Consider the following 25,862-nt stretch of genomic DNA (forward strand, 5'->3'; position numbering starts at 1 on the left):
GGTTAACGTCTTCGCTGTCCCTACCTAGGGCTCTCAATAAATAAAATTAGGTTTTTTTGCTCTTTTAAAATATTTAAGGTATCATCAATTTAATATTTTAAAGAATTATTAATGTGGACCACACGAAATTGTAGTGCAACGTGTTGCCCCCAGTGACGCGTGCGCGCCACGACGCTTGTGAGGTACGCTGCGTGTATGCATGTTAGTTATCCACACAAGCCACTACCACAACCACGCACAGATAGTCCGAGGCACCTGGGGCTGCTTAGGTGGAAGTATTATCCTAGCGGGGGTTGCCTCGCAAGGCGGAAGCCGTGCTTAGTTTTTTTTTAAATATTGGTGTGATTTGGGTTGGACTACTTTAAGTCATACACATTTTGGATCATTAGAAAGTATTTAAACCCACCGCCCACTCTGGCGAGTAGCATACCGTAAATTATCAAAATCTTACATATTTTGGTAATTTATATTGGCACCGGTCTATTGACAACAAGCCCGAACGCGAACCAGTTGAGCTGGCCGGAATGGGTCCTTTGGCCCATGCAACCAAGCCATTCCCATGAATGCACAAAAGGATATCGCACGAAGACCCTCAGTACTGCCTGGGCGCTCAACCCTGACTTGCCGACTGCACGTTTGCGAGCGAATTCACTTCGGTGTTTCGTGTCGGTTGCTTCGTTCCATGAGATAATAAACTTCGATGGGAGCCGCACCACCCGGGCAGTACGCAGATGTTCAACCCAACCAAGCTGCATGGAAGACTAGTGCTATATGCGGTGTACTTAGACTTTATGTCTAACGCGTCACGTTACACCGTTTCGTGTTCGCAGTAAGTGAGCCATGGCCCGCCGCCCCAAACGCCAGTGCACGCGGGCTGAAATCACAGCGGCCCTGAAGCATAATGCGCAGGTGAATAAGACACCCAGGGAGCCAAAGGAGGAATAAGTTAAGCGGAAGCGACAGAAGCTACGATCCCGGGTGAAACGTGGGTTCGAAAAGGAGCTAGAAGCTCTCAGTATAGCTGGGGACGATGTCAACGTCCCAGAGCCAGTACACCAGGTCGTCGCGGCTGATGAACAGCCCACACTAGAGCAGGAAGGCAAGTCCGAAGAGGATGATCCAGCTGAGCACCAGAGTCGGTATGCGGCCGCGTACGCGGATGGTGTGCGTATCACGGAGACGGCACAGGTAGCCGTATTGGCCCCTTCTTCAGCTGAACGAGCGGCGCTATCCGAGCCTGTAACGCGGAAAGACAAAGGATGCGTAGGGCAAAAATGACCGCTTCACAGAAGGAGTGCACGAAGACTAAAAACCGAGAACGCGCGCGAGCATCAAGGGCTCAAAGAACGGATTCTCAACGAGCTGCGGCGAGGCAGACTGACCGTGTCCGGATACAGGCCAGTGAGGCGAGGCGGGTGAACGCCTTTATCGTCCAGGGTGTATAGTTACGTGCCCAGTGATTGGGTGAGTCCAAACGAAAAACCCAAGTGGGGGTCAGTCTCCAATTGGAATACGAGTATCCCGACCGGAGTTGGCGTGTGACCTTGTGTAATCCCTCTAGGTAGCGTTTATCTTCGGTAAGTCCGGAGTTCACCACCTGAGTTGCTTTCACAATATCAATCAGATACAGAATAATACAATCGCCCACTTTCGTTTCCAAACGGAGTCAGTACGGCTGGGGGGGGGTCAGACTATTAGTGGAGTCGTCCCCAAACACCAATCAATACAAACAGAGAGTTATACACAATATACAGCCGTTCTTATTCTTTCGGACCCTTGAGCGGTGGGTCTTCGGTCCAGTCAACAAAGCCTAGTTCAGAACCCTGGTCAGCTCCAAACTCACTGGCTTACTCAAATCAATATCGCGCACCACTCCCGGAGCCGAACACTAGAATTCGTTCCGGAAGACTAACCGATTCACACACAGGTATACAATCCTACCACACAGCAGTCTCTCAATCAAGTTCAAGGGGTGACTACTAACAACCTCCCAAACCGCAAGTTAATAATATGAAATGGGTTACCGTTCGGTTCGCCAACTGGAATATGAAATGGCGGATCACTCCTTAGCGCGCGTCGACGTGGTCCCCACCAATTAGATCTCTAGGTCGTAGTGGAGACTCGCACAACGGGCGTACGCGTGCCCGAGGTGAGCAAGAAACGCGTCGCCGGGCCCGGGGAATGGCTTCCTGAGGCTTGGCCGGACGACTTGTCACTCACAAGGCAAAACGAACTCTATGTTGATTTTAGTGCTAGACGATCTCTACTAGCTATTTTCCCATGTGCAGGCTTCACTTTTATCTTGGTTTCACTATGGGTCCGGGTGCCGTAATCATCTTGAACATCCGGAGACATGCAAGGAATCAGGCGACCCCTCGTGCATAACAGATCCTGGTCGGTCGCGCTGGTCGGTCGTTAACATCTTGGCCAGACTATACTGGGAGTTTGGGACCTTTCTTGATGGGTGGCCACTGGATTCCCCCCCCCCCCCCCCGCAGATTCAAGGACCCATCCGGATCCAAACCAGCTCTCCATCTCGATCCAAATCCAGAATTCCAGCCATCCATCCGAAACACTGCTCATCCCGGCGCCTCTGCGTCGTCGCTTGGCCTCGATACACGCTCGGTCGGCAACGGCGACCACACACATGCCTTCGGGGGCATCTATCACACACATGAGCACTCTGGCGCATGCCAACTAGTCGTCCTTCGCAGCGTTTCATCACTCGTAGCAGCTCAATTGTCCGGAGTGCACAATCTGGATCCAAACAATGACTGTCAATCTTCTTCTGTCACCACGTCCCAGCAACGCTTGTCGCGAAAGTAAAATTACTTCCGGAGAGATCAGCGGTAGCGTCTTCCGGAATGGGGAGCTTGAGTCCGGTCACTTCATCGAGAGTATATCCGGGCAACGTTGGAGATGGCACTTGCGGGAGTTTGCAAGTTTGCCTCGCCACAACCGTCCTTCTCATCATGAGCTTTCACGGAGAAGGCAGCTTCGACATGACAGGTCGCGATGAGACCTGGTGACTCCAAACGTAATGCCCGGACGGACTATCCACAGTGTCTGGATCAACCGTCCAATGGGGAGCTTCTGGGACCCGACGAAATTCGAATCTTCTTCAGTTTGTCGTACCGACATCCATCATCTTGATCACGGAGCCACGCAGTCGCCATTCACAACCGATATCAAATCAAAACTTCACACTTCACAACTCGCATTCTCGATCCAGGCCATCTTGTCAGTATTTGATCCAAACAAGAAGGTTAGACTCAGGGATGGTCCTCCCCAGCCTGCATGGCCTGGAATCGAGCTCGCGCACGGGCACCTTGGTTGAACTCGTAGAGTAGTGCACCGCAGCTAAGTTGTGATACGGGGATCCACTCGGGCTCATCATAGCCCTTCCACTTGATCTGGTATTCTCGAATGCGTTTCGACGTACGAGTCCGCTTAGTCCATCGAAGGTCCAAAATCTTCTCGACTTCATACTCATCCCGATCAGAGTCCGGCTCCCAACTACCTTCTGGAAGCAAAGCAGCATCAAAGTCATCATCTTCACTGACTTCGACCTCTTCCACGAGTCTCTTCGGAAAGAGCGCACGGGGCTTCAAACGGCTAACGTGTACCCAAGGGTTGACTCTGTATCCGGATCCATCCACTTGGAGTTTCACCCAGAAATCATCGTGCACCTCTTCGATGCGGAATGGTCCATGCCACAAGTGAGCCAACTTCCGACTTAGTCCAGGTTGTGTATTCGGAATATACAACCAAACCGAGTCACCCTTCTCGAATCCAGACTTCAAACGTTCCGACAGATCCTTCCACTTCTGAGTTTGCAATTCCGACCGATGGCGCTTGGCTTGCTTCTGCAGGCCTTCCACACATGCTTGTGCATAGCTATAGTCCCGCTGATGTTTGCGGCGCTATTCATACGCAGTCCGCTCCGGAACACTCGAAGGTTTCGGACCCAACATCGCTGATACCGTCCCTTGAGCGTCCCAGCCATGAACTAGATAGAAAGGAGTGTCCAAACGCGTAGCATCGAAATAGGTATTCAACGCAAACATGAAACGTTCCACATGGTCATCCCAGTATCTTTTGTCCGCTTCCGCAATGTATGCCCGGATGCTCCGAACAACCGTTTGGACCGAACGTTCTTGCTGACCATTGGCTTGAAGGCGATACGCGAGGGTAGCTCTCTGACGGCTTCCCAACAATTCTCGGAAGCGGGTGAACACTTCGCTCATGAACCTCGGGTCTTGATCGTGACGCAACAATGAATTAGCTCCGAAGTTTCGGAACACACGCTTCCTCATAGGCTTCTGCGACGTCTTGAGCAGTAGTCGAATCCATCGGTTTGCACATGACGTATCCGGAGAACATGTCCTGGAAGAGAAGTAGGAACGTGTTTCCTCGCACCGACTCGGAAGGTGCGTCACAAAGTCCATCGAAACAACTTCAAACGGTCTTCTCGGTTCGATGTTCCCGGGTGATGGTCCCGAGTTCGGAGGGCGTCCCTTTCCACTTGCGCAATCCACGCACTCCTTCACGAAGCGCTCAACGTCAGCATACATTCCAGGCCAATAAAACTCCGAACGTAATTTTTCGTGCGTCCGGGTAATGCCCTGGTGTCCGCCTTGGTAGTCTTCGTGAGCATAGTGCAAAAGATCGGGTTGGAGAGCCTTCGGGACCACCAGTCTGGGTTCATCTCCAACGTCACGTGGGCGGTCTCGGGTAGAGCGTGCCAGGCGATACAAGACATCTCGGGTGTCCAGAATGAAATAGTCAGCAACCTTAGCAATCTTGCGGAGTCGTCTCGGTGAGAACTGACCCACGTCCCCTTTCAGGAAAGCTTTGATCTCCGATAAGTATTCGTCTCCATCCTGGTGCACTCGAATGCGTCTCCACCGTTCCGCCTGGAACTCTAAGGGTCCCAAAGGTGGCGGTTCTGGCTGGACTTCCTCTTGAGCCTGAGACCGCGTAAACACTGCCAACACTTTTGCAGCAAGAGGCAATGGCGCAGACTCCGGACCTGGTATTGGATCACCGCTTCCGACACATTCGGTTTCCGAGCTTCCATCCAGAACTGCCACTTCTGTGTGAACTCCATCTGCTTGGACTTCATCTGGACTCTTGGGCGTCATCATCTTCTCAGACAACTTCGATACCTGCTCCAAGTGAACCATCTCATTCGGGTCGTCGACAATCCAGGACTCGCCGAGGGCTAAAGTCTTCGAGGTGAGGTAATCTGCCGCTTGGTTGTACTCCCGCTTGAGATGTACCAACCGGAGCGACTTGAAACTAGACTTCAAAATTTCAGCCCGAACTAGATGTCTCTGTAGGCGCGGTTGATTGCAGTTGATGAGACCCTGCACTTGCTGGATTACAATCCGAGAATCACCGACAACAACCAAGTCTTCGATTTTCCGGTTGGACGCCATCTGCAGTCCTTCCAAGAGACCATGATACTCGGCATCGTTGACTGTGACATCCGTCAAAGCGAAACCTCGTGCTTCCAGGACACTCCATCCAGGCAACTTCCACAAAACGCAGCCACAGCTACCGAGTCGGGTCGACGTCTTGGCAGCTCCATCGAAACTGAGAACAACACCTTCGAAGTCGGGCTCCAGCATCTCGACACTGATCACCGGGGGCTTCCGAATCTCGCCTTTAGCTGGGATCAGCGACTCGGCGATCTTGTCCAAATGCTCACGTGGTGTGATGCCCGCGCCCATGATAGCGGCAAGTCCGTCTTCGTCCCGTTGCACCTTCCGGATCTCCAAATTCCAATGAGACAACGCAAGTCCCCACGGAACACATCTTACGTCTGCCGATTTCGAGTTGATGACCCACTTGAGAACGGAATATCGCGTGTAGACAATTATCGGGCAGTGCTCGACGATCGTTCGGAACACTCGAAGTACTCTCAAAATCGCGATGACCTCCTTCTCAGCACTGTGGTATCTCAGCTCAGCATCTTTCAGAACTCGGCCTGTGTATCGGACGGGTTGGATGAGCCCATCGTACTCTTGACCCAAAACGGCACAAGCAGCCCATTGGTTCGCATGCGGAATGATGATGAATGGTCGATTTCGGTCCGGATGCCTCAGCAGCGGAGTCGACACAATCTTCCTCTTGAGGATCTCGAAAGCTTCCTTGGCTCGAGCTAGGCTCCGGCCGGAGCGGACTTGTTCGTCCGAAAGCTCGTACAGAACCGCGGCAACGACTGGAAAATCTTCGATGAACTTGTGATAATAGTTCAAACTGCCAAGGAAAGACTGGATCCCCTGCAGTGTTCGGAAACGGCAAGTCCAAAACTCCTTTCGCAATCTTCGGGGTTGCTCGAATCCCTTCTGCACTAACTTCGTGAGAGAGGTATGGGATCGAGCGCTTCCCAAACTCGCTTTTCGGAAGGCTCACGGAGATGTTCCAGTATCGGAGTCGAAACAGCAAAGCATTCAAATCTTCACACAGCTGGTCCCAGGTCGCCGCTCCATGAGCAATGTCATCAATGTAGGAACTGCGTCCCAGGACAGGGCCCATCTGAGGCGGAGCTGGGATGTTCCACTTGAAGACAGTCATCCCTTCAGTCAACACTGACATACCTCGTTCCGAATTGGAGTGCTCAGTTTCCAAACGGACCTTGGGATCCAGACCGAGATAGGCGAGAACATCTCGATCCACCTCTGCTTCTTCTTCTGGCGACAACCGAAGGAAACCCCACAGACAGTTATTAATTACTGCCTGGTAGATGAGCGGAGCATTCTTCAGTCCGAATGGCATGCGGATCCATTGGTAGTGTCCGTATGGGCAGATGAAAGCGGAGATCAGCTTCGCTCTTTCCGACATCCGGATAGCCCAGAATCCACTAGCCATGTCAAGACTCATGAACCACATTGCACTCTCGAAACCGATCAGCAGGTCGTCGATCAGGGGAAGCGGATAGTTCGACAACTGGATCAATCCATTCACAATCCGGTAGTTAATACACATTCGGATATCAACTCCATTCTTCTTCAGAACAATGACGATCGGAGATGCCCAATGGGAATGAGAGGTCTCAATCAAACCAGTTTCCAGGAGCTTCTTCAACAACTCGTACACCTTGATCGCAAGGTGAGGGGCAATCGAGCGACGTCGCGGAGCAACGGGCTTGGCGTCCGCCACATCCAAATCACAAATCACACCACGAGCTGGCGCTGGCGCTGCGTTTCCGTCCCCAAGGAAGATCTTCTGATGATACTTCAGAATGGACTGTAATTTCCGTTCCTCTTCTGGAGAGGTCACATCCGGGTCACCAACATCCCGATATCACACTCTGGATTCAGATCACGCACTTCCGGGATCATGGTCAGCTGGTCCCGCAGTTGAGCCAGAAGATCACTGCCCTCATGGATATAGACAGCAGGCTCATAATCCAATTCCTCTGCGTTCATCCTCATCACACGATCATACTCCATCTTGAGTTTTTGAACTGGAGTACACGGCATTGCTTGAGTCGGCAAATCCAGATCTTCTTCCTCCACGGACATCGGCTCCTGAATGTCTGCTTCGGCCGTAAGACCTTCCTCCGGATAATTCTCATCGAAACTGATCGCGTCGAAAACTCGTCCTCATCCGAGTCCGAATGTTCGGACGGAAATTCTTCGTCTTCATCCAAGACCTTGAACCTGGGCACGTCATCTTGAGAGCTAGCCGCATCGTCCACTTCCAAGGGTGCATCTTCTGGGACTTCCTGCTCGGGACTATTCGTGACGAATGTCACACGTTGGGGTTGTTCTTGCACCTGGACTTGATACACTGTTTCAGCTCCAGATGGCAGCTCCTTCTTCAGCATTAACCGAGTTGGCCACCGGTATTCGGACTTCGGAACACATGGAGGGGCAGCGTCTCTCAGCATCTGATTGTACCGATCCGTTCGCAACTGGGCCTGCTCCGACTTCGTGTTCTCGTAGATCAGGGTTTGCCATTCTCGGTATCTCCTCAATCCAGGTCGAACAAATGTCCAGACTTCGGGAAGAATCCAAACTCAATGATCCGAGCGACCGGCGTCCTGGAATCTATCCACAGATTCTGATCCGAAATGTTGACCACTTTCACAGCGATTGGCCAGGACCGAAGGGTGTAGATGATCTTGGCCACCCAGCGATCGCCTCGACCAGCCCAGACCACTTCGCGTTGGGGATTATTCTGGCCGTAACGAATCTGGACGATCGCATGTTCGCCCGGACCTATGTAGAGCGTCTCCGTAGGCGTGACTGGAATGTCGAGTCCTTGCCGTTTCGGAGCCAAACCATATTCGGACAACACCACTGGTTCTTCATCCGGAAGTTGTACCAAGCCTTCCGAACACACAAGCGCACACCGGCGGAATACATGAAATCCATCCCCAAAAGCACGTTGACACCGTCGCCAATGTTAGCCACCCACAGTTCCAAGACGTACACGACTTTCGGACCCAGAGTGACCTTGACTTCAGTGCGTGCAGTGATGATCGTCGGAACTCCACCCAATCCAGAGATCCGGAGCTGCTTACAGAACTTCAGCTTGAGCTTGAGCCTACGCGCAAGGTCCAAACTCACCATGCTTGCTGATGCTCCAGAGTCCAAGAGGATAGATGTCCTCCGATTGTTCACCGCGCCGTCCACCATTGCCACCTTCTTGACTTCGTCCGATTCGTTACCTGCCCACCATCCATATCGCTCACCTGGCTCCAGTCGAAATTCAACCAGATCACTTGGGTCGCGAGCTTCAGAAAGTGAGTGTTCCAAATCCGGACGCGGTTGATCCAAACGAGAATTATCAGAAGAGGAGTCGTCGTCTTGAATCACAGTCATGCATTGATGGTTACTTTGGGTTTTACGTCTGAGTTCCGGTCCAACATACGCTAAGACACACAATTCTGGGGGTCCTTGAGCCCGACGCGTTCTGAATCCCCATTCAGCGGGCGTTTTAGTTTAACTGCTGTTCCCCAGAATTGGCGTCTCCATCCAGAAGTTGATCTCGGACTGGAGACGGCAGGTCTTTGATGGAGCCTTGACGAACCAGAGTCTAGACGGTTTGAAATGCCTTCCAAATATCACACTTGCCTTCGTGAAACTTGTTGCAGAAGACGCAGGGTCGAGTCTTGCAGACTCGGGTTGGATGTCCGAAGCGACGACAGCGTTCACACTGAAACTCGACCCAGCAACTGTCCGCGGTGTGTCCGAAGTCTTTGCAATTCTCACAGAACTTGTTCGCGTTCGAGCTGCTGAATCGAGCCCTCAGGTCCGGTTTGAAATCTGGAGTTGGCGGCCTCCATCCAGCATGCTCCATCACTCGAAACACTGCATCGGAAAACCCTTGCTTCCAGGCTCCATCCGGTTCGATCCCTGCTCCGGTTGTAGCACTCCCAGCGGATGAGCTTCCAGACATCGAGCTTCCAGTGGACACACTTCCAGTTGAGGCAGCAGTCGCTCGCGTCCCTGGCTTGGTCGGAATGTCTTCGACTGCATCATGGAAACGCACTTGCTTGTCATCATCACTCACCTCGTCTTCGCTCTGAACGACGAATGCTCTTCCACTCCGCTTCGGGTGGAAACGCCCATGCGAAACATTGTCGGCTCGAAAATCTCGCATCACGGGAGGAGTGTCGTAGTCGTCGTCCTGAGCCATGTCCTCGTGTTGCTTCAGCACATACTCCACGTCCTTCAGGCTTCGAATCCGCTGGCCTTGGAGAGTCGATCTCAGTCTGGTGCCCAAAAGCTTCTTCATAAACACCTTCAGATGGCGTTTTCGAGCCTTGCTGGACGACTTGAAGTCCAGGCCAGCCTTCTCAGCGACCTTGTTCAACCGGTAGTAGAACTCGAGAGGCGTCTCGGATTTCTTCTGAATCATCGTGTAATACCGCTCCGAGTCTGAAGTCTTGGCCTTGCAGTACTTCTCGCGGAATGCCTTCAGAAAACGTTTCCTGTCCCGACGCACCTTCAGCTCCAAGTTTGCTCTCCAGTTCCGAACAGGTGCAGGCATCTTGAGTTTCATCTCGTACACCTTCACTTGATCTGTCCATCCGCCCTGGGTAGCCATACTTTGGAACCGCTCCAGCCACCGAATCCTGGTCGCCAACAAGGTCTTCGGATCAAAGTCCTCCAGCGTGTTCGAATTCACAAACGGCTTGAACGTGTACACTGTAGTGCCTCCTTCCACAGTCTTCATAGTCACTCCAGGCGTCGTGTCCCCAAGCGAGCTGCTGTCCGAACTGTTGCTTGAGTCCGATTCAGAGCTAGAGTCCGAGCTCGGGTCGGAGTCCGACGGATCACCATGACGGCGAGACTTGCCCGACTTCCTCTTGTGCGACGACTCACGCCTGCGCGGCTCGGGCGACTTGGACGTTCCAGACGATGACCATCCAGGCACTCTGCTTGACGCCCATCGGGTCGGCGCAGGGGACTTCGACTCGAGCACGGGATCTGCCTTCACCTTCGAGGCGACTACCTACGGAGCTTGCGCCGCAGCTGGCTTGACGAAGCTCACCACTTTAGCCGCGTTCAAGGTCTCTTGCAGTTCGGACGCCAGGAATTCGTCGGTGTTCTTCATGTCCAGTCCCATACGCCCCGCGCTTGTACGCTCGTTGATTACGCCACTGGATTCTCGACTAGATTTCCGGTCTGAAGTTGCTCGATTGGACTGTCTGTGTCCTTGAGTTGCCAGATCGGACTGGATTTTTTCCGCAGATCTTTGATCTTGGACCGATGTCGTCTGAAGGTTGTGCAACTGTCCCACGAGATACTTCTGAAGATTCTTGGACGTCAGTCGCTCTTGGTCTCGATCCATCCGCAAGTCGTGCAAGTCCGACTGGACGGCAGCCATCATGGCGGCCGCGCGCTCGGCCTCTTCGGCTTGGCGCGCCTCCAAATGGGCCTGGTAGTGTCCATGCAGTGCTTCGGACCGCTCACGTTCCAGACGGGCAGCCTCCGCACGCAAGTGCTTCCAGAGGCTTCGCCTCGCGGCGAGTCTGACTGTCATCATGGGAACTCGGGACGACACCTTCCATCGGTCGAGCTTCAGAAAGCTGTTCCTGAACCATCCGTCCAAGTTCCACCTTCAGCGCCAGTCCAAGCTTCTCGAGTGTCGATCCCTGGGTGTTCTCCATGCGGGACACCGCATCCTGCATCTGCCTCATTGTGTTCAAGGCAATCTGCGTGGCACCCGATGACCCCGACCCGACTGAAGATTCCGACCGAAGCGACCGAGCGGATCGACCCGAGCGTCCGGACAGAGAGTGTCGATCCGACCTTCTCGAGTTTCGACTTCTGCAGCTCAGATGGTGACTGCGATCGTCCTCGCTATCAGAGCTTCCGGACGAAGGACTTCGACGGTGGCCATGTCGACGCGAGTGGCTTCCAGATTTTGTTCTCCGCTTCCGAACATCAGTCGACCCCGACACCGACATAACGACATCGTCCTGGTCAACTGGCGTCGGGGCGGGTGGAACCACTTCGCGCTTGATGTACATCGCCATTCCATCTCCAGTCGGAACACCTCCACCTTGGGCCATCATCGCCATGGGCATGTGGCTTCCGGCGACTCCATCCGGACGAAAGTGAGGAGCTGTCTCTCGACGTGAACGTCCCAGACGAAGCGCTCGTCAAGAATTGATCGGACCCACCCGACGCCCCGAAGAGACTCGGAGCCTGGGTGGACGCACTTCGTTCGGACATGGTGCTCCTCGATCCAGCATGTTGGAGAGACACTTCCGGAGATATCGTGAGCGGAGATTCCGGAGTCGGACTTGACTGGACTTCTTGACGTGTTGCGGACGCTTCGGTTGGGGCTCTGAGTCAGCGGACCCTCGCGGGCTTCACGTCTTCCGGAGTCCAGCTACCTTCAACTGCAACACGTATTCGCGTCCAAGTAGATTAGCCTCGTAGTCGTTCATCAATAAATCTCCATCCCGATCTTCAGCGTGATACTCCAAACGTGGCGGTCTTGAATCAGTCTGACCAGAAACTTCCAAGCGGCGTTGAGCTTCTCGGGCTGCGTCAACCAACTGTCTCCATTCGATCAACTCGACAGCCAGCAACTGCAACAAGTCCGAAACCACTCGACGAACCAGATCTGAATGTACCTTGTTGGCCCGTGTTCGGAACCAACCAGGGACCAAGTTCACAAACTCAAAGCCGGCTTCAAAAAGCAGAGTCTGAATGACTGCAGCGCACTCTCGCGGAGAAAACAATCCGGGCGGAATTAGGACGGCGTTCAGATCTTGGGCGGCTCCAAACGATACCCGCTTGAGCTGCATCTCCGAAATCCAAGCGTCGGCCTGACTCGCCATCGCCATGCGCCGATCCAGATACTCCGAAGTCGTCAGAGCAGCAGAGACGTACGATCCGGAATCCAAACTTCCCGGTGTCCAGTCAGTCTTCACAGTCGGAGAGACACTCCTTTCGGGCTAGTCCCGTTCCCAACGTCTAACTTGATCAGCCACGTAAGTCTTGGCTTCAGCCTCCATCATCAACGCCTCCGGCGCCCCAGACACTTCTTCGGTCGGTCCTTCAGCTCGGTCATCTCCAGTCAGATCAATGACATCTGGGTCAGGCTTCACTTCAGGTGCCGGAGTTGACGGCACTTGTTCTTGAGCCGAAGCCGGAGATTCTTTCGCATCGTCCAGCACTTCATCTTCTCGAACAGTCTTCCTCCCTGATCGTCGGCGCTCCAGAATCCAGAACCTCGACTTCTTCTTCCGGCTGAGGAGAATCCGAAACTTGACCCTCAGCCGGGGGCTCAACCTTGTCGGCGCCTCCCGCAGACGCCTCTTTGGACTCGTCCTGGTTGGACTCGTCCTCGCCAACCGTATCTCGAACCGAGTCGGTCGACTCTAAGTCGGCTGGGTTTCCCGAAAGCTTGTCTGAAGCTTCATCCGGATTCACTTGGTACGCCTCCGAACTTCCAGCTTCAGTAGTCGTCTCAGATCCCGCTGCCGACTTTGCCTCTCGGGCTGCCTTGCGCTTCCCAGCGCGCGACTGCCGAGCCGTCTTCTCCACTTTTTCTAGAGACTCCTGCTCTTCAGGCGGCAACCCCTTCACTCGACGCGACGAGCGTGACGCCTCACTGCGTTCCTGACCCTCGCGTCCAACTTCACGTGCGCCTTCACTTCCAGCCATACTTAACAAACGATCAGAAAGTTAGCTAGCAATCAGCACCTTCTGACCTTGATCGAAAACAATATAAAAAGCAACTCGGTGAAATCCTAGACTTTCAAATCCGGGCACGCGCACCAGCTGAGGCGAGGCGGGTGAACGCCTTTATCGTCCAGGGTGTATAGTTACGTGCCCAGTGATTGGGTGAGTCCAAACGAAAAACCCAAGTGGGGGTCAGTCTCCAATTGGAATACGAGTATCCCGACCGGAGTTGGCGTGTGACCTTGTGTAATCCCTCTAGGTAGCGTTTATCTTCGGTAAGTCCGGAGTTCACCACCTGAGTTGCTTTCACAATATCAATCAGATACAGAATAATACAATCGCCCACTTTCGTTTCCAAACGGAGTCAGTACGGCTGGGGGGGGGGGGTCAGACTATTAGTGGAGTCGTCCCCAAACACCAATCAATACAAACAGAGAGTTATACACAATATACAGCCGTTCTTATTCTTTCGGACCCTTGAGCGGTGGGTCTTCGGTCCAGTCAACAAAGCCTAGTTCAGAACCCTGGTCAGCTCCAAACTCACTGGCTTACTCAAATCAATATCGCGCACCACTCCCGGAGCCGAACACTAGAATTCGTTCCGGAAGACTAACCGATTCACACACAGGTATACAATCCTACCACACAACAGTCTCTCAATCAAGTTCAAGGGGTGACTACTAACAACCTCCCAAACCGCAAGTTAATAATATGAAATGGGTTACCGTTCGGTTCGCCAACTGGAATATGAAATGGCGGATCACTCCTTAGCGCGCGTCGCCGTGGTCCCCACCAATTAGATCTCTAGGTCGTAGTGGAGACTCGCACAACGGGCGTACGCGTGCCCGAGGTGAGCAAGAAACGCGTCGCCGGGCCCGGGGAATGGCTTCCTGAGGCTTGGCCGGACGACTTGTCACTCACAAGGCAAAACGAACTCTATGTTGATTTTAGTGCTAGACGATCTCTACTAGCTATTTTCCCATGTGCAGGCTTCACTTTTATCTTGGTTTCACTATGGGTCCGGGTGCCGTAATCATCTTGAACATCCGGAGACATGCAAGGAATCAGGCGACCCCTCGTGCATAACAGATCCTGGTCGGTCGCGCTGGTCGGTCGTTAACATCTTGGCCAGACTATACTGGGAGTTTGGAACCTTTCTTGATGGGTGGCCACTGGATTCCCCCCCCCCCCCCGCAGATTCAAGGACCCATCCGGATCCAAACCAGCTCTCCATCTCGATCCAAATCCAGAATTCCAGCCATCAATCCGAAACACTGCTCATCCCGGCGCCTCTGCGTCGTCGCTTGGCCTCGATACACGCTCGGTCGGCAACGGCGACCACACACATGCCTTCGGGGGCATCTATCACACACATGAGCACTCTGGCGCATGCCAACTAGTCGTCCTTCGCAGCGTTTCATCACTCGTAGCAGCTCAATTGTCCGGAGTGCACAATCTGGATCCAAACAATGACTGTCAATCTTCTTCTGTCACCGCGTCCCAGCAACGCTTGTCGCGAAAGTAAAAATTACTTCCGGAGAGATCAGCGGTAGCGTCTTCCGGAATGGGGAGCTTGAGTCCGGTCACTTCATCGAGAGTATATCCGGGCAACGTTGGAGATGGCACTTGCGGGAGTTTGCAAGTTTGCCTCGCCACACCAGTCGTGCACGTCAAACGTTGGGTCGGGATGAAGCGCGTGACTCCATTCGCGCTTCGGTGCGAGCACACCGCGCAGCGCAATCTGAAGGTCTAGACGTTACATGACAGCTTAACCGCGATCGAGAAACTCTCAGACGTGCAAGTCAAAGCGAAGACGAGCGAAGCGCCGAGAGAGAGCTTAACCGTGAACGTATGGTAGCTCTACGTGCCTCTCAGTCTAATGACGAGCGCGCAGCGTCGCAAGCGACTGACCGGGAGCAAAACGCTACCAGGCGCGAAGCCTTAACGGAGCCAGAACTCGAGGCACTGGGTGAACAGAACCGCATTCGGCGCAGGGCTGTTAAGCATCGCCACGCACACGCCAACCATGAAAACTTCCGGGTTGCCAACGTTAGGACATCGTCAATGGGCGCCACAAACTACCTCCCACAACCATGTGCCGATTGTGCCACGCTTGGAAATGGCCGGGCAAGTTCGAGTTCATTTGCTACATGCGGGGCAGAGTGAGACTACCTCCGCTTCGTGCAGCACCTTCGCGCCTCTTGGAGTGGTACCGGGACGACAAATAATATCCGGGCGTACAACCAGGCATTTGTTTTTACGTCCATCGGTGCTTCCTCCAGCGACAGACGATTTTGAGGGGTAGCTCGAGACGAGGAGGTCGCGGGACAAAACAGCGTGTACACGTACCGTATCTGAGGCGCAATGGGGCATTACTTGGGATCTATACTACCTTACGTAGACCGCGCAACGGGCGAGAGGACGGAACCAAAGTTCACTCAGATCTACATCGTGGATCCCGTGATGCAAGAGCGCGCCAAGCAACGCAAAAGCATTTATGCCGATCTGGACAACGTCGCCTTGAAGGACATCGAGGATATGATGGAGCGGTGCAATCCGTTTGCACAGCAATTCTTAAACTTCGGGGAGAGCTGCGAGCGGATTTGGCGAAGGGTATACCCATCATGGACATTGAGTACAAGATCCATGCTAAACCATCCCAACCCGGGACGGACAACTTGCCTACTGTTTCTGAAGTCGGCGCCGTTGTGGGCACGGATGGTAACGTTCCCAAGCCACGCAATCTGCTTCTCTACGCGCGGACCATCAACTGTTGCGTCTATTCGAGACCGACGAGAAGTACGATCCTCTTCAATATCCTCTGCTGTTTCCCTGGATGGACGTATTCAAACCTGTACGCGGACGGAGCTCTGTATCGGATGAAACGGAAGATGGCTTTGCGCGAACACACCGCTTATCGGCTGTTCCAGAAAGATTGTGATCAATCGACGCTTTTCTAAGGTGGGCGGCTGTTCCAGCAATAGGTGAATACGGAAAGCCTGATGTGTTCCTTACCAAGACGTACAACCCCAAGTGGGAAGAGATCCTGGAAAAGCTCCCTGCGGGTCAAACCGCTCAAGACCGCCCGGATATCGTTGCCCGGGTCTGGCAACAAAAGCTCAAGACCCTTTTGGCGGATTTGGACGAAGGTATAATCGGGCGACGACAGGCCCGTATTTACGTAGTGGAATTCCAGAAGCGGGGCCTTCCACACACCCACATTCTCACGATTCTGGAGGATGGAGACAAGCCTCGGACTCGCGAGATTTTTGACAAGTTGGTGTCTGCGGAGGTGCCCGACAAGGACGTTAATCCTGATCTGAACGAAACGATCGTGAGTAGCATGATGCATGGTCCGTGCGGAGCTGCGAACCCTACGAGCCCATGAATGAAGGACGGGAAGTGCAGTAAGGGGTATCCGAAGCCGTTGGTAAAAGTGACTCGATCAAACCAAGACGGGTACCCTGTCTAGATGCGGCGCCGGCGTGAACCGGGGGTTCTAACGTACAAAGGCAAGACGTACGACAACGAGACAGTGAACCAGTGGGTGGTTCCGTATAACCCGTACCTTTCGCAAAAGTACAATTGCCACATCAACGTGGAGGTGTGTACGGCAATTACGGTGGTGAAGTATCTGTACAAGTACGTATACAAAGGGGCTGACAGAGCTGTGATTACTATTGAAGCCGTGCGAGACCCCAACAGCCCCCGTGTGGAGCCGAACGAGATCCTACGGTTTTTGAACGCCAGGTACATATCACCGGTAGAGGCATTTATGCGGCTTTTGGCGTACGATATCCAAGGCAATACACACTCCGTTACGAAGCTTACCGTTCACTTAGAAGATGGTCAGACGGTGATTTTCCAACCCACCGAGGACCCAGCAGCGGTCGCAGATCGGGGGAAACGTACAATGTTGACGAGCTTTTTCGAGCTATGTGCGAGTCAAGACCCAAACAACCAGATTGCCAAGACCATGTTGTACCAAGATATCCCGAAGAAATTTTCCTGGGATGACAAGGCGAAAAAGTGGGTTCGTAGAACTAACTACCAGGCGGCGATTGAACGCTTGATCCACGTTTCACCCAGAGATATGAAGCGCTTCTATCTGCGCGTGTTACTATGTCACCACAGGGGAACGACTTCCTTCGAGGATGCCCGCACTGCGAATGGAGTCCTTTTACAGCACATATCATTTGGCGGAAAATCACGCCGGCTTTCTGGACGGCTATCAAGAGTGGGTCGCATGCAGGTCGGAAGCCGCAACGTTTAAGATGCCGAAGCAACTGCGCCAGCTGTTCGCAACGTTGCTGGTGTATTCCCATGTTACAGACGTTCGGGCGTTGTGGGATCAGTTCTACGAAGAACTTTCCAGAGATATCTAGAAGAAGTACAAGAATCTTGAAGGTCAGACCAAGGCGGATACTGTCCAATTCCACACGCTCAAGAGACTTAACGACCACTTGTGTAATGGGCCCCATTTACATAAGTAGGTAGATTGACAGTACATAAATTAGTTAAGTCAGTACACGGGTAGCGTGTACTGACGGTCTTCGTGATTGGCTGAAGTGGGGGAGCCAGACCCCATTTCAGCCCATCAGGCGTTGACATGCATCTGAGTGGCTCACATGAGACCAGGGGTAGCCGACCTGGTCCTAACATAAAACAGAGTTGATTTTACCCAAGACTGCCTGCTTGTTCTCACTAAATCCGAGTCTAAACTAAGTTTCATCACCGCTACGTGTAAGCTGATAACGGACACACACCTGGTCCGTTACACCTGGTAGCACTTTGTAGTCCTTCCAACGACCAACACCAAGATGAGCCAAGTCCTGACGTCCGGTCCTTCATGGGCGGTTCCTTCCCCCATCTCACGCTCATTGAGTGGGAAGCTCTCCATCGCCTCGCGGCGATGTCCGGAGAGGCTGTTGTCACTTCGCTGCTGAGCTCAGCGATGCCGGAACAACAGCGCCAAGCTGCCCAAGAATTCATGGAACGCGAGCTTGCCGACGCGAATCGGCGGGTCACAACTCCCTCGCGCTCCTCCAGTAACGTTGTCGTCAAACTGGAGACGTCCATCTCCTCTGGCGTGGGCAACGATCGGCTTCCACTGAACCGCTGATTCCGTGAGATCGACATTGCTATCGCCTCGTGCATGATCGAAGCGTCGGCGGCCAAGGTCAACTTCCTACTCTCCCGGTTCTCCGGGAAGGCCAAGGAGTGGGCCCTCGGGAAGCTCGTCGTCGACCAAAACGCGTTCCCTACTCTGAACTCGCTCCAGTGTGATCTCCGGCTCGCGTTAGAGCCGCCCCAAGACGAGTCGCGCGTTCGCGCCGAGTTATTCGCTCTCAAGCAAAGCAAGATGTCCATGCGCGACTACGTCCAGAAGACACGACACCTTGCGTCGTGCATTGTCACCCACCCCATTAACATGGCATCTCAGGTGCATGTCTTTGTGTTTGGGATGCACGAAGGCATGACACGGTACTGTCTCACGCGAGCCGAACCCTCCTCGCTCAAGGAGGCATTTGCCCTCGCGCTCCACGAGGACTACGTGGTGGCGGCTTCGTACGCGCGCGCAATGCCGGACGTTTCTTGGGTGTCCGCGCCCGAGCCCATGGAGATCGACGCAATTGAGGTGTCGGGTGATCGACGGCGCTCGGCTTATGGTGGGGGAGGAGGTCGGAGCGCTCGTCCTCTGACCTGCTTCCGCTGCCGGAACATTGGACATCGCGCAGCAGAGTGCCGCGCGCCAGCTCTGCTTCTCGCGCACTTCGATGTCGACGCTAGCCCGGCCGCTCAACCAAAAAACGGCCGGGGCCAGTAGGTGCGGGGCGCTCTACCGGTTGGAACGAAGGTCCGGGTCCTCCGGTGGCAACCCGGCCTTCTAGCCCTCCCGTGCTCTATGCACGTTTTAATGCTACCACTACGAGTGGCGACTCGAGGCTGATCATCGTCAGCCTCCAGTCGCCGGCGCCCGACGTCCACTGCGCGCACACCTTGACTCAGGAGGGACGGACAACTTCTTCCGCGCGTCGTGTGTGTCGGTGCTCCCTGCGAGCGTTCGCGTCCGGAAGGATCCGGGCGACGTAGAGGTTAAGCCTGCGGATGGCAAGGCCCATCGAGCCGCCCGACGCGAGGTGTCGCTGCCGTACACGTTCGACGGCTTCCGCAGCAACGATGGCTTCCTGGTGATTGAGATGAATTACACATTCGACTGCATTCTGGGTATCCCGTGGCTTGCACGGTATCAGCCAGAGATTGACAGGCTGGATCAGTCGGTCAAGCGTCGACGCGGCTTCGACGAACGTGAAGTGTTCACGCACCTCTTGGTGGCTCCAAGAGACTGGTCTCACGTTACCGTCGTGGACAAGACAGCCACGACGCACGTTGTGCACAGAGCGAGCAATGGCCCTCTCTGCATGGCCTGTGCCGTGCTGTTGATTGATGAGGATGTCCAGATGACATCGCGTGGTCGCGATGACGGACGCGTTGTCGAGCGAGGTGCGCTCGCAGACAATGAGAACAAGTCGACGGTCGAGCATGGGTTCCCGTCAAGCTACAAGTCGGCGGTCGAACGTGGGTTCCCGTCGAGCTACAAGTCGGCGGGTCGAGCATGGGTTCCCGTCGAGCTACAAGTCGGCGGTCGAGCATGGGTTCCCGTCGAGGAGCGAGTCGACGGTCGAGCATGGGTTCCCGTTGAGCAGCGAGTCGAGCATAAGTTCCCGTCGAGCAAGATGTTGACGGTCGGCCGTGGGTTCCCGTCGCACAATGAGACAGCGGTCGAGCGTGGGTTCCCGTCAAAAGTTGAGCAGGCGGTCGAGCATGAGTCGCTCCCGCACAACGATGTTGCGGCTGAGAGCGTTGCGGCTGAGAGCGTGATGCAGCCGCGTACCGCCGGTGTGATCGAGCGTGGCCTCTCACACCTAGAGGAGGGTGAATCATCGTCGAGCGAGAGCGATGCGTCTTCTTCGAGCACCCGCGCTCGAAGCGAAAGAAGAAGTCCAAGCGACGCCGCCTGAAGCCCCGTCGAGAACCGTCAGCGACTGAGAACCCACCGAAGGAGTCGGTGTGCGCTCTCGGGTACGTGGAGGGCGCTCCACGACGATCGCGTGTCATCGAAGTCGCGAGTCCGCCTCGCGATGCCAACACAATCACGCGTCTCCCAGGACTCTACTGGAAGAACTTCCTGCGAGACCTGAAGGCAGGCGAGATCGAGCAAGTGTGTCTGATCACCGTGGCGGTCCCGGTGGATACGCTGCACGCGGTCAAGGTCGAGGATGCGCCGTCGAGGCCCAGTCACGCCGAGCCCAAGTCAGCGCGCGAGAAGCGCTTCGCGGCGCAGTCCTGGGAAGCTCTGCGTGAGTCCGGTAACCCCGTGTATGAAACTGCCCGCGAGTACGCGGACATATTCCCCCGCTGAGCCCCCGGCGGACCGAGGCGTGCGCCACGAGATTGACCTCGCGCCTGGGACGAAGTACTGCGTGACGCGGCAGTAGCCACTTCCACGTGACCAGGTGAAGGCCATCGACGACTTCTTCAAAAGCCGCCGCCGGGCAGGTCACGTGCGCGAAAGCATCTCGCCACACTTCAGCCCGACCTTTTGCGCCAAGAAGGCAACGGGTGGGTGGCGCATTGTTCACGCGATCAACAAGTTGAATGATGCCACCATACCCGCGCAGACGCCAATCTCGCGCAAGGACATGGTGCTGGACTCTATGGCGGGGAGCGTGATCTACAGCGCCATCGATCTGACCGATGGATTCTACCAGATGCTCATGCGAGTGTGTGACATACCTCTCACAGCGGTAAGCACTCCGAGCGACATGCTCTGGGAGTGGCTGGTGATGCCCCAAGGTCTGAAGAACGCGCCGGCCACGTTTAACCGCATGGTCTCACATGTGCTGCGCCCGCTCCGTGACTTCGCACCGAGCTACTTCGATGATATCTTCGTGCACAGCCGCGCCGAAGGTGACCTCAGCGCTGTCGAAGTCCATCTAAAGCACCTGCGGCAAGTCTTCCAGGTGATGAGGGAGAACAAGCTCTACGCCAACTTGAAGAAGTGCGTGTTCTGTGCACCGGAGATTCCGGTGTTGGGCTGCTACGTGAGCAAGGACGGAGTCCGCGCCGACCCTGAGATGGTTGAGTCAATCTGCTCTTGGCCGACCCCCATGAGTCCCACTGAGCTTCGTCAGTGGCTAGGCATGGCGAACTACTTGCACAAACACACCAAGGACTATGCGAAGTTAATCCAGCCACTGTCGTCGCTGCTGAAGAAGGACACCACGTGGTCGTGGCGAGAAGAGCACCAAGCCGCATTTGACTCGGTGAAGAGAGTCTGTCATCCGCCCCTGTTTTGATGCTCGCGGACGATTCGAAGCCATTCCACGTCGTCTGCGACGGGAGCGACTTTGCCATCGGGTGTGCCCTGATGCAGTTCGATGACGAGGGTCGTGAGCGGGTGATCAGCTACCAGTCCCGCCAGCTCAAGCCGGCGGAGAGGAACTACCCAGTGTACGACAAGGAACCCATCGTCATGCGCTACGCATTGGTCAAGTTCAGAGTCTACCTGCTCGAAGAGCAGACGTTTGCGGTCTACACCGACCATGCATCGCTGCGGAATGCGATGAAATCCCCGCATTAGTCCCAGCGCATGGCCCGCTGGCTGTCTTTCGTCTCCGAGTATAACTTCGTGGTGCACTACAAGCCTGGCAAGAACAATATCTTCGCCGACGCGCTGTCTCGGCGTCCAGACTACGCCCCACGTGAAGGCCTCGAGCGCCAGGCAGCTGACGAAGATGATAAAGACGCGTGTGCGACGTGTGTGACGTCGGGGTTGAACCTGACGAGCGTCGCCCCCAAGATGCCCCTTCGGGACGAGATCGCCGCAGCGTACGAGCGTGACGCGCACTACGCCAGCATCCTGGCCCACCTCCGCCCTCCAAGCGAGGCGACATTGAAGGCTCTGTCGCGCTCGACCCGCAGCCACGTCGAGCGATATCGGCTTGATGGCTCCTTGTTGGCGTACACCATCGACCAGTTCGATGCCCCCAGAGTGGTGGTGCCGAATGACGAAGACCTTCGCGCCCGGATCATCCATGAGTACCACGATGCTCCGATCGGGGGTCACTTGGGACGCGAAAAGACCTTCGCGGCGGTGGCGCGAAACTTCTTCTGGCCCCACTTGTACATGTGGGTGCGCACCCACTTGCGAGATCTGCCAGCGAGTAAAGCTCTCGCCGTCGTCACAGGCTCCCCTGCATCCCCTCCCGGTCCCCACGGAAGCCTGGCGCTCCGTCTTTACGGACTTCGACTTCGGCCTTCCACCCGACTCGAACGGGCGCACGGGAGTCCTCGTTTTCGTCGACAGGTTCAGCAAGATGGTGCATCTCGTTCCTGTGGCTGCCGCGGTTACTGCAGAAGAGTCCGCAGCCCACATCGTCGACGCCGTATTCCGCTTTCATAGTCTGCCCGATTCCATCGTCTCGGATCGGGATCCGAGGCTCACGTCCGCGTTTTGGAGCTGATCAAGTTGCTTGGAACGAAGCTGGTGATGTCCACCGCGGCTCACCCGGAGACGGATGGACAAACCGAACGCGTCAACCGCGTCGTCGAAGACGTGCTCCGCAGCTACGCTACATCGTTCCCGAGCTGGAGCGCTTTCCTGCCCCTGATCGAGTTCGATCTGAACAACGCCGAGCACTCGTCGACGGGCACGACTCCGTTCTCCGGGAACTCCGCGCGCCACCCGCGCGTACCCACCATGCTTGCCGTAGGCCAACCCACGGAGGCTCGTGCCTATACGCTTGGTGGGGGAGGAGCTGCCGCTGAAGACCCACCTCCGGCCAAGACGCCGGCAGAGTCGTCGCCAGTCGAATCACCGGCGCCGCCACGCTTACCAGTGGCCGAATCAAGCGCGAATCAGGCAATCACACGTTTCGAGCGGGACGCACTGCAAGCTGCAGTGGACTAGCAGAAGGAAAATGCAGACAAGCGTGGGCGCAAAAACAAAAATTCATTTCGCATGGGTGACCGTGTGTTACTATCTACCGAAGGCATCCGCTCTATCGCCGTGACCAACACCGGCGCCAACAAGCTCTATCCAAGCTTCATTGGCCCCTTCAAGATATTGAAGGCCTTCGGCGACGCGTACACGCTGGACATCCCGAGCTCGCTCCGTCTTCACCCGACGTTTTACGTCGGGCGCCTCAAGCGTTACCATCCTCCTGAGGTCCCGAGCTCTGACCACCAGGAGCCCGCGGTGGAGCATGCATCGGTCGCCCCGCCCGAAGTGCCTCGCGCGCCATCGATCCGGCCGAGCCAGGCGCCCGATCCCGCGGACGAGATCCAGGCTGCACCGTTCCATTGATGCTCCTCTCCAAGCTCCGCAGGCGCGTCAACAACTCCTGGATCGACTGTCGAAGCTGCGTCGCCACTTGCTCCGCACGCCATGCGCGCGCGTCCGCTGGCTCAGCTTCCGCCTGAGCGTCCCAAGACCGATTCACAGCAGCCACGACGTCTTCCGCGCCCGCTCTATCCGGCGCCGTACCGCCGTGACGGGCCACCACCGATTGTTGACTCGGAGGGCGAGATTCGCTGGATTGTCGAGCGGCTTGTGGCACACGACTATCCCCCTGCTGCATGAGGCCGCGCTCGTTGTCGTGGGCTGGCCAGCCACGCAGTGCCGGCTGCGCGTAAGTACCGAGTCCGCTGGCTTGGGTTTCCTGCTGAAGACGATACGTGGGAGCCCCGCGCCAGTCTTCTTCGCGACGTTCCGGACGTTGTCCACGAGTACGAGAAGGCGCTCTCGGCGGCGAGCGCGAACGCGAGCGGCCACGCGAGCGGGCTGGCGAACAAGAACGAGAACGAGAGCGACCACGCCAGCGGGCTGGCGAACGCGAGCGAGAGCGTCCGCTGCGCGTCCAGCGTTCCCGCGCGCTCCCTCGAATAGCCGCCTGCGCCAAGTAGGAGAGTGCGCGCTTGTACTTGGCGATGTCTGCGGCTGCCCCCAAGCCGAGCAGCCACCCAGCGAGCTGCTCCTCCCACTGGGCGTTCGTCGGCCGAGCGATCCCACATGCACTGCACCCTTCACGCACGCTCACGTAGCACATGCGATCATCTTTCCACGCATCCTCGCAGATGCGGCGCCGAAGTTCCCCCAGCGAATGATCTCCAAACATCTCCTCGCGATGCGCGAGCCAAGTCGAGAGGCCGCGCCCCTTGCGGGTCTCCTTGTTCCAGCGCCGGATGAACGCGCACAACGACTGCCGCAGCGCCTCGTACGCGTATCCCTCGATCCCCTTCTGGCGAGCCGCTCGGAAGCGGTGGAAGTGGTCCGTCATGACATCCAGCGTGTCCGGACGCAGCGCTCCCGACAAGTCGTACAAGTCCCACGGCGCTAGGTCGTCATCCAGCTGTGCCGCGCGGAATGGACGAGGTCCCAGACCTCCGTGTGCTGCATCGGCGAGTGCGCCGAAGAAGAGGCTTCGTCTGTGCCAACCTGCTGCGCCTGCATCGTCGTGTGTCGCTTGAGAGTGCGAGCGCCGTTCCTCCGCCGCCTGGGTCTTCTCCGGTGTTCTTCGGGTGTTTTGCGGAAATGTGTTTTTTGTGCTTATGTTGCGTACGCGCAACTTTGAGAGTGGCGTGATGTAATGGGACCCATTTACATAAGTAGGTAGATTGACAGTACATAAATTAGTTAAGTCAGTACATGGGTAGCGTGTACTGACGGTCTTCGTGATTGGCTGAAGTGGGGGAGCCAGACCCCATTTCAGCCCATCAGGCGTTGACATGCATCTGAGTGGCTCACATGAGACCAGGGGTAGCCGACCTGGTCCTAACATAAAACAGAGTTGATTTTACCCAAGACTGCCTGCTTGGTCTCACTAAATCCGAGTCTAAACTCAGCTTCCTCACCGCTACGTGTAAGCTAGTAACGGACACACACCTGGTCCGTTACAACTTGCAAGTAAGCGGGTATGCCGTGCATGACTTCGACCTCCCGCAGTTGATCGAGCACCGGGTTTTGGTTCTGGAAACTCTGCTGGAAAACAACCTTATCCGCCGGGAACAGACAGGTTACAAGCCGGATGTGTTACTCCGAATTCACGAGCGTACCGGTGACCTGAACGAAGGTCAACGCGCCATTGACCATCAACAAGGCCCAAGACCAAACGGTGTTTAACTTCGGATTGTACCTCGCGTCTCCCTGCTTCTCACACGGCCAGCTGTACGTCGCTCTCCCGGGTTACCGCCCGATCCAAGATCAAGGCGTTGGTTGAATAGCCCGAGTTAGAAGAAGATGATGGAGCGTACACAGCGAACACCGTGTACAGTCAAATTTTCGAGACGGCGTTGTCACGGCGAGGAGGGCGTCCTGCACATAACTTTGAATAATACGTGTTCTTTTGCATTTGAATTTGTTTTTTACAAGCTTTACACAAACACGCCGGACTAATTAGCACACCGGAGCGAAGCGGAGGTGGGCGGCCCTAACTACTACGACTAACCACAAAACCCCCCGCCGCGTATCGGCGGCGCTCGGCTAGTCTACAACAGCTAACAGAGAGGTCTGTCTGTCAGTCCGTGTGTCACGCATGGTGACAAAATTAGGGTGGTCCACATAATCGTACCTAGGCTGCCGAGCGCAGCGAAGGCGACCCCCCACTACGATATTGCGGGGACGCAGGACCCGCCCCGGCC

The 25,862-nt window shown here is 55.5% G+C and overlaps 2 protein-coding genes across 2 annotated transcripts; both read right to left on the reverse strand.

Moving 5' to 3' along the window:
* Nucleotides 1–9,314: 9,314 nt before the first annotated feature.
* On the reverse strand, nucleotides 9,315–11,161 carry PHYSODRAFT_254477 (hypothetical protein; the record flags this gene model as incomplete). The annotated part of the gene is made up of 4 exons (XM_009540053.1): nucleotides 9,315–9,488; nucleotides 9,529–10,473; nucleotides 10,513–10,997; nucleotides 11,026–11,161. 4 exons carry the CDS (start codon nucleotides 11,159–11,161, stop codon nucleotides 9,315–9,317), a joined length of 1,740 nt encoding a protein of 579 aa, XP_009538348.1.
* A 1,492-nt stretch (nucleotides 11,162–12,653) lies between these two features.
* PHYSODRAFT_254469 (hypothetical protein) lies at nucleotides 12,654–13,142 on the reverse strand (the record flags this gene model as incomplete). The annotated part of the gene is made up of 1 exon (XM_009540054.1): nucleotides 12,654–13,142. One exon carries the CDS (start codon nucleotides 13,140–13,142, stop codon nucleotides 12,654–12,656), a length of 489 nt encoding a protein of 162 aa, XP_009538349.1.
* Between the last annotated feature and the right edge of the window lie 12,720 nt (nucleotides 13,143–25,862).

Source organism: Phytophthora sojae (genome assembly GCF_000149755.1).
Source record: "Phytophthora sojae unplaced genomic scaffold PHYSOscaffold_14, whole genome shotgun sequence".
Classification (NCBI taxonomy): domain Eukaryota; phylum Oomycota; class Peronosporomycetes; order Peronosporales; family Peronosporaceae; genus Phytophthora; species Phytophthora sojae.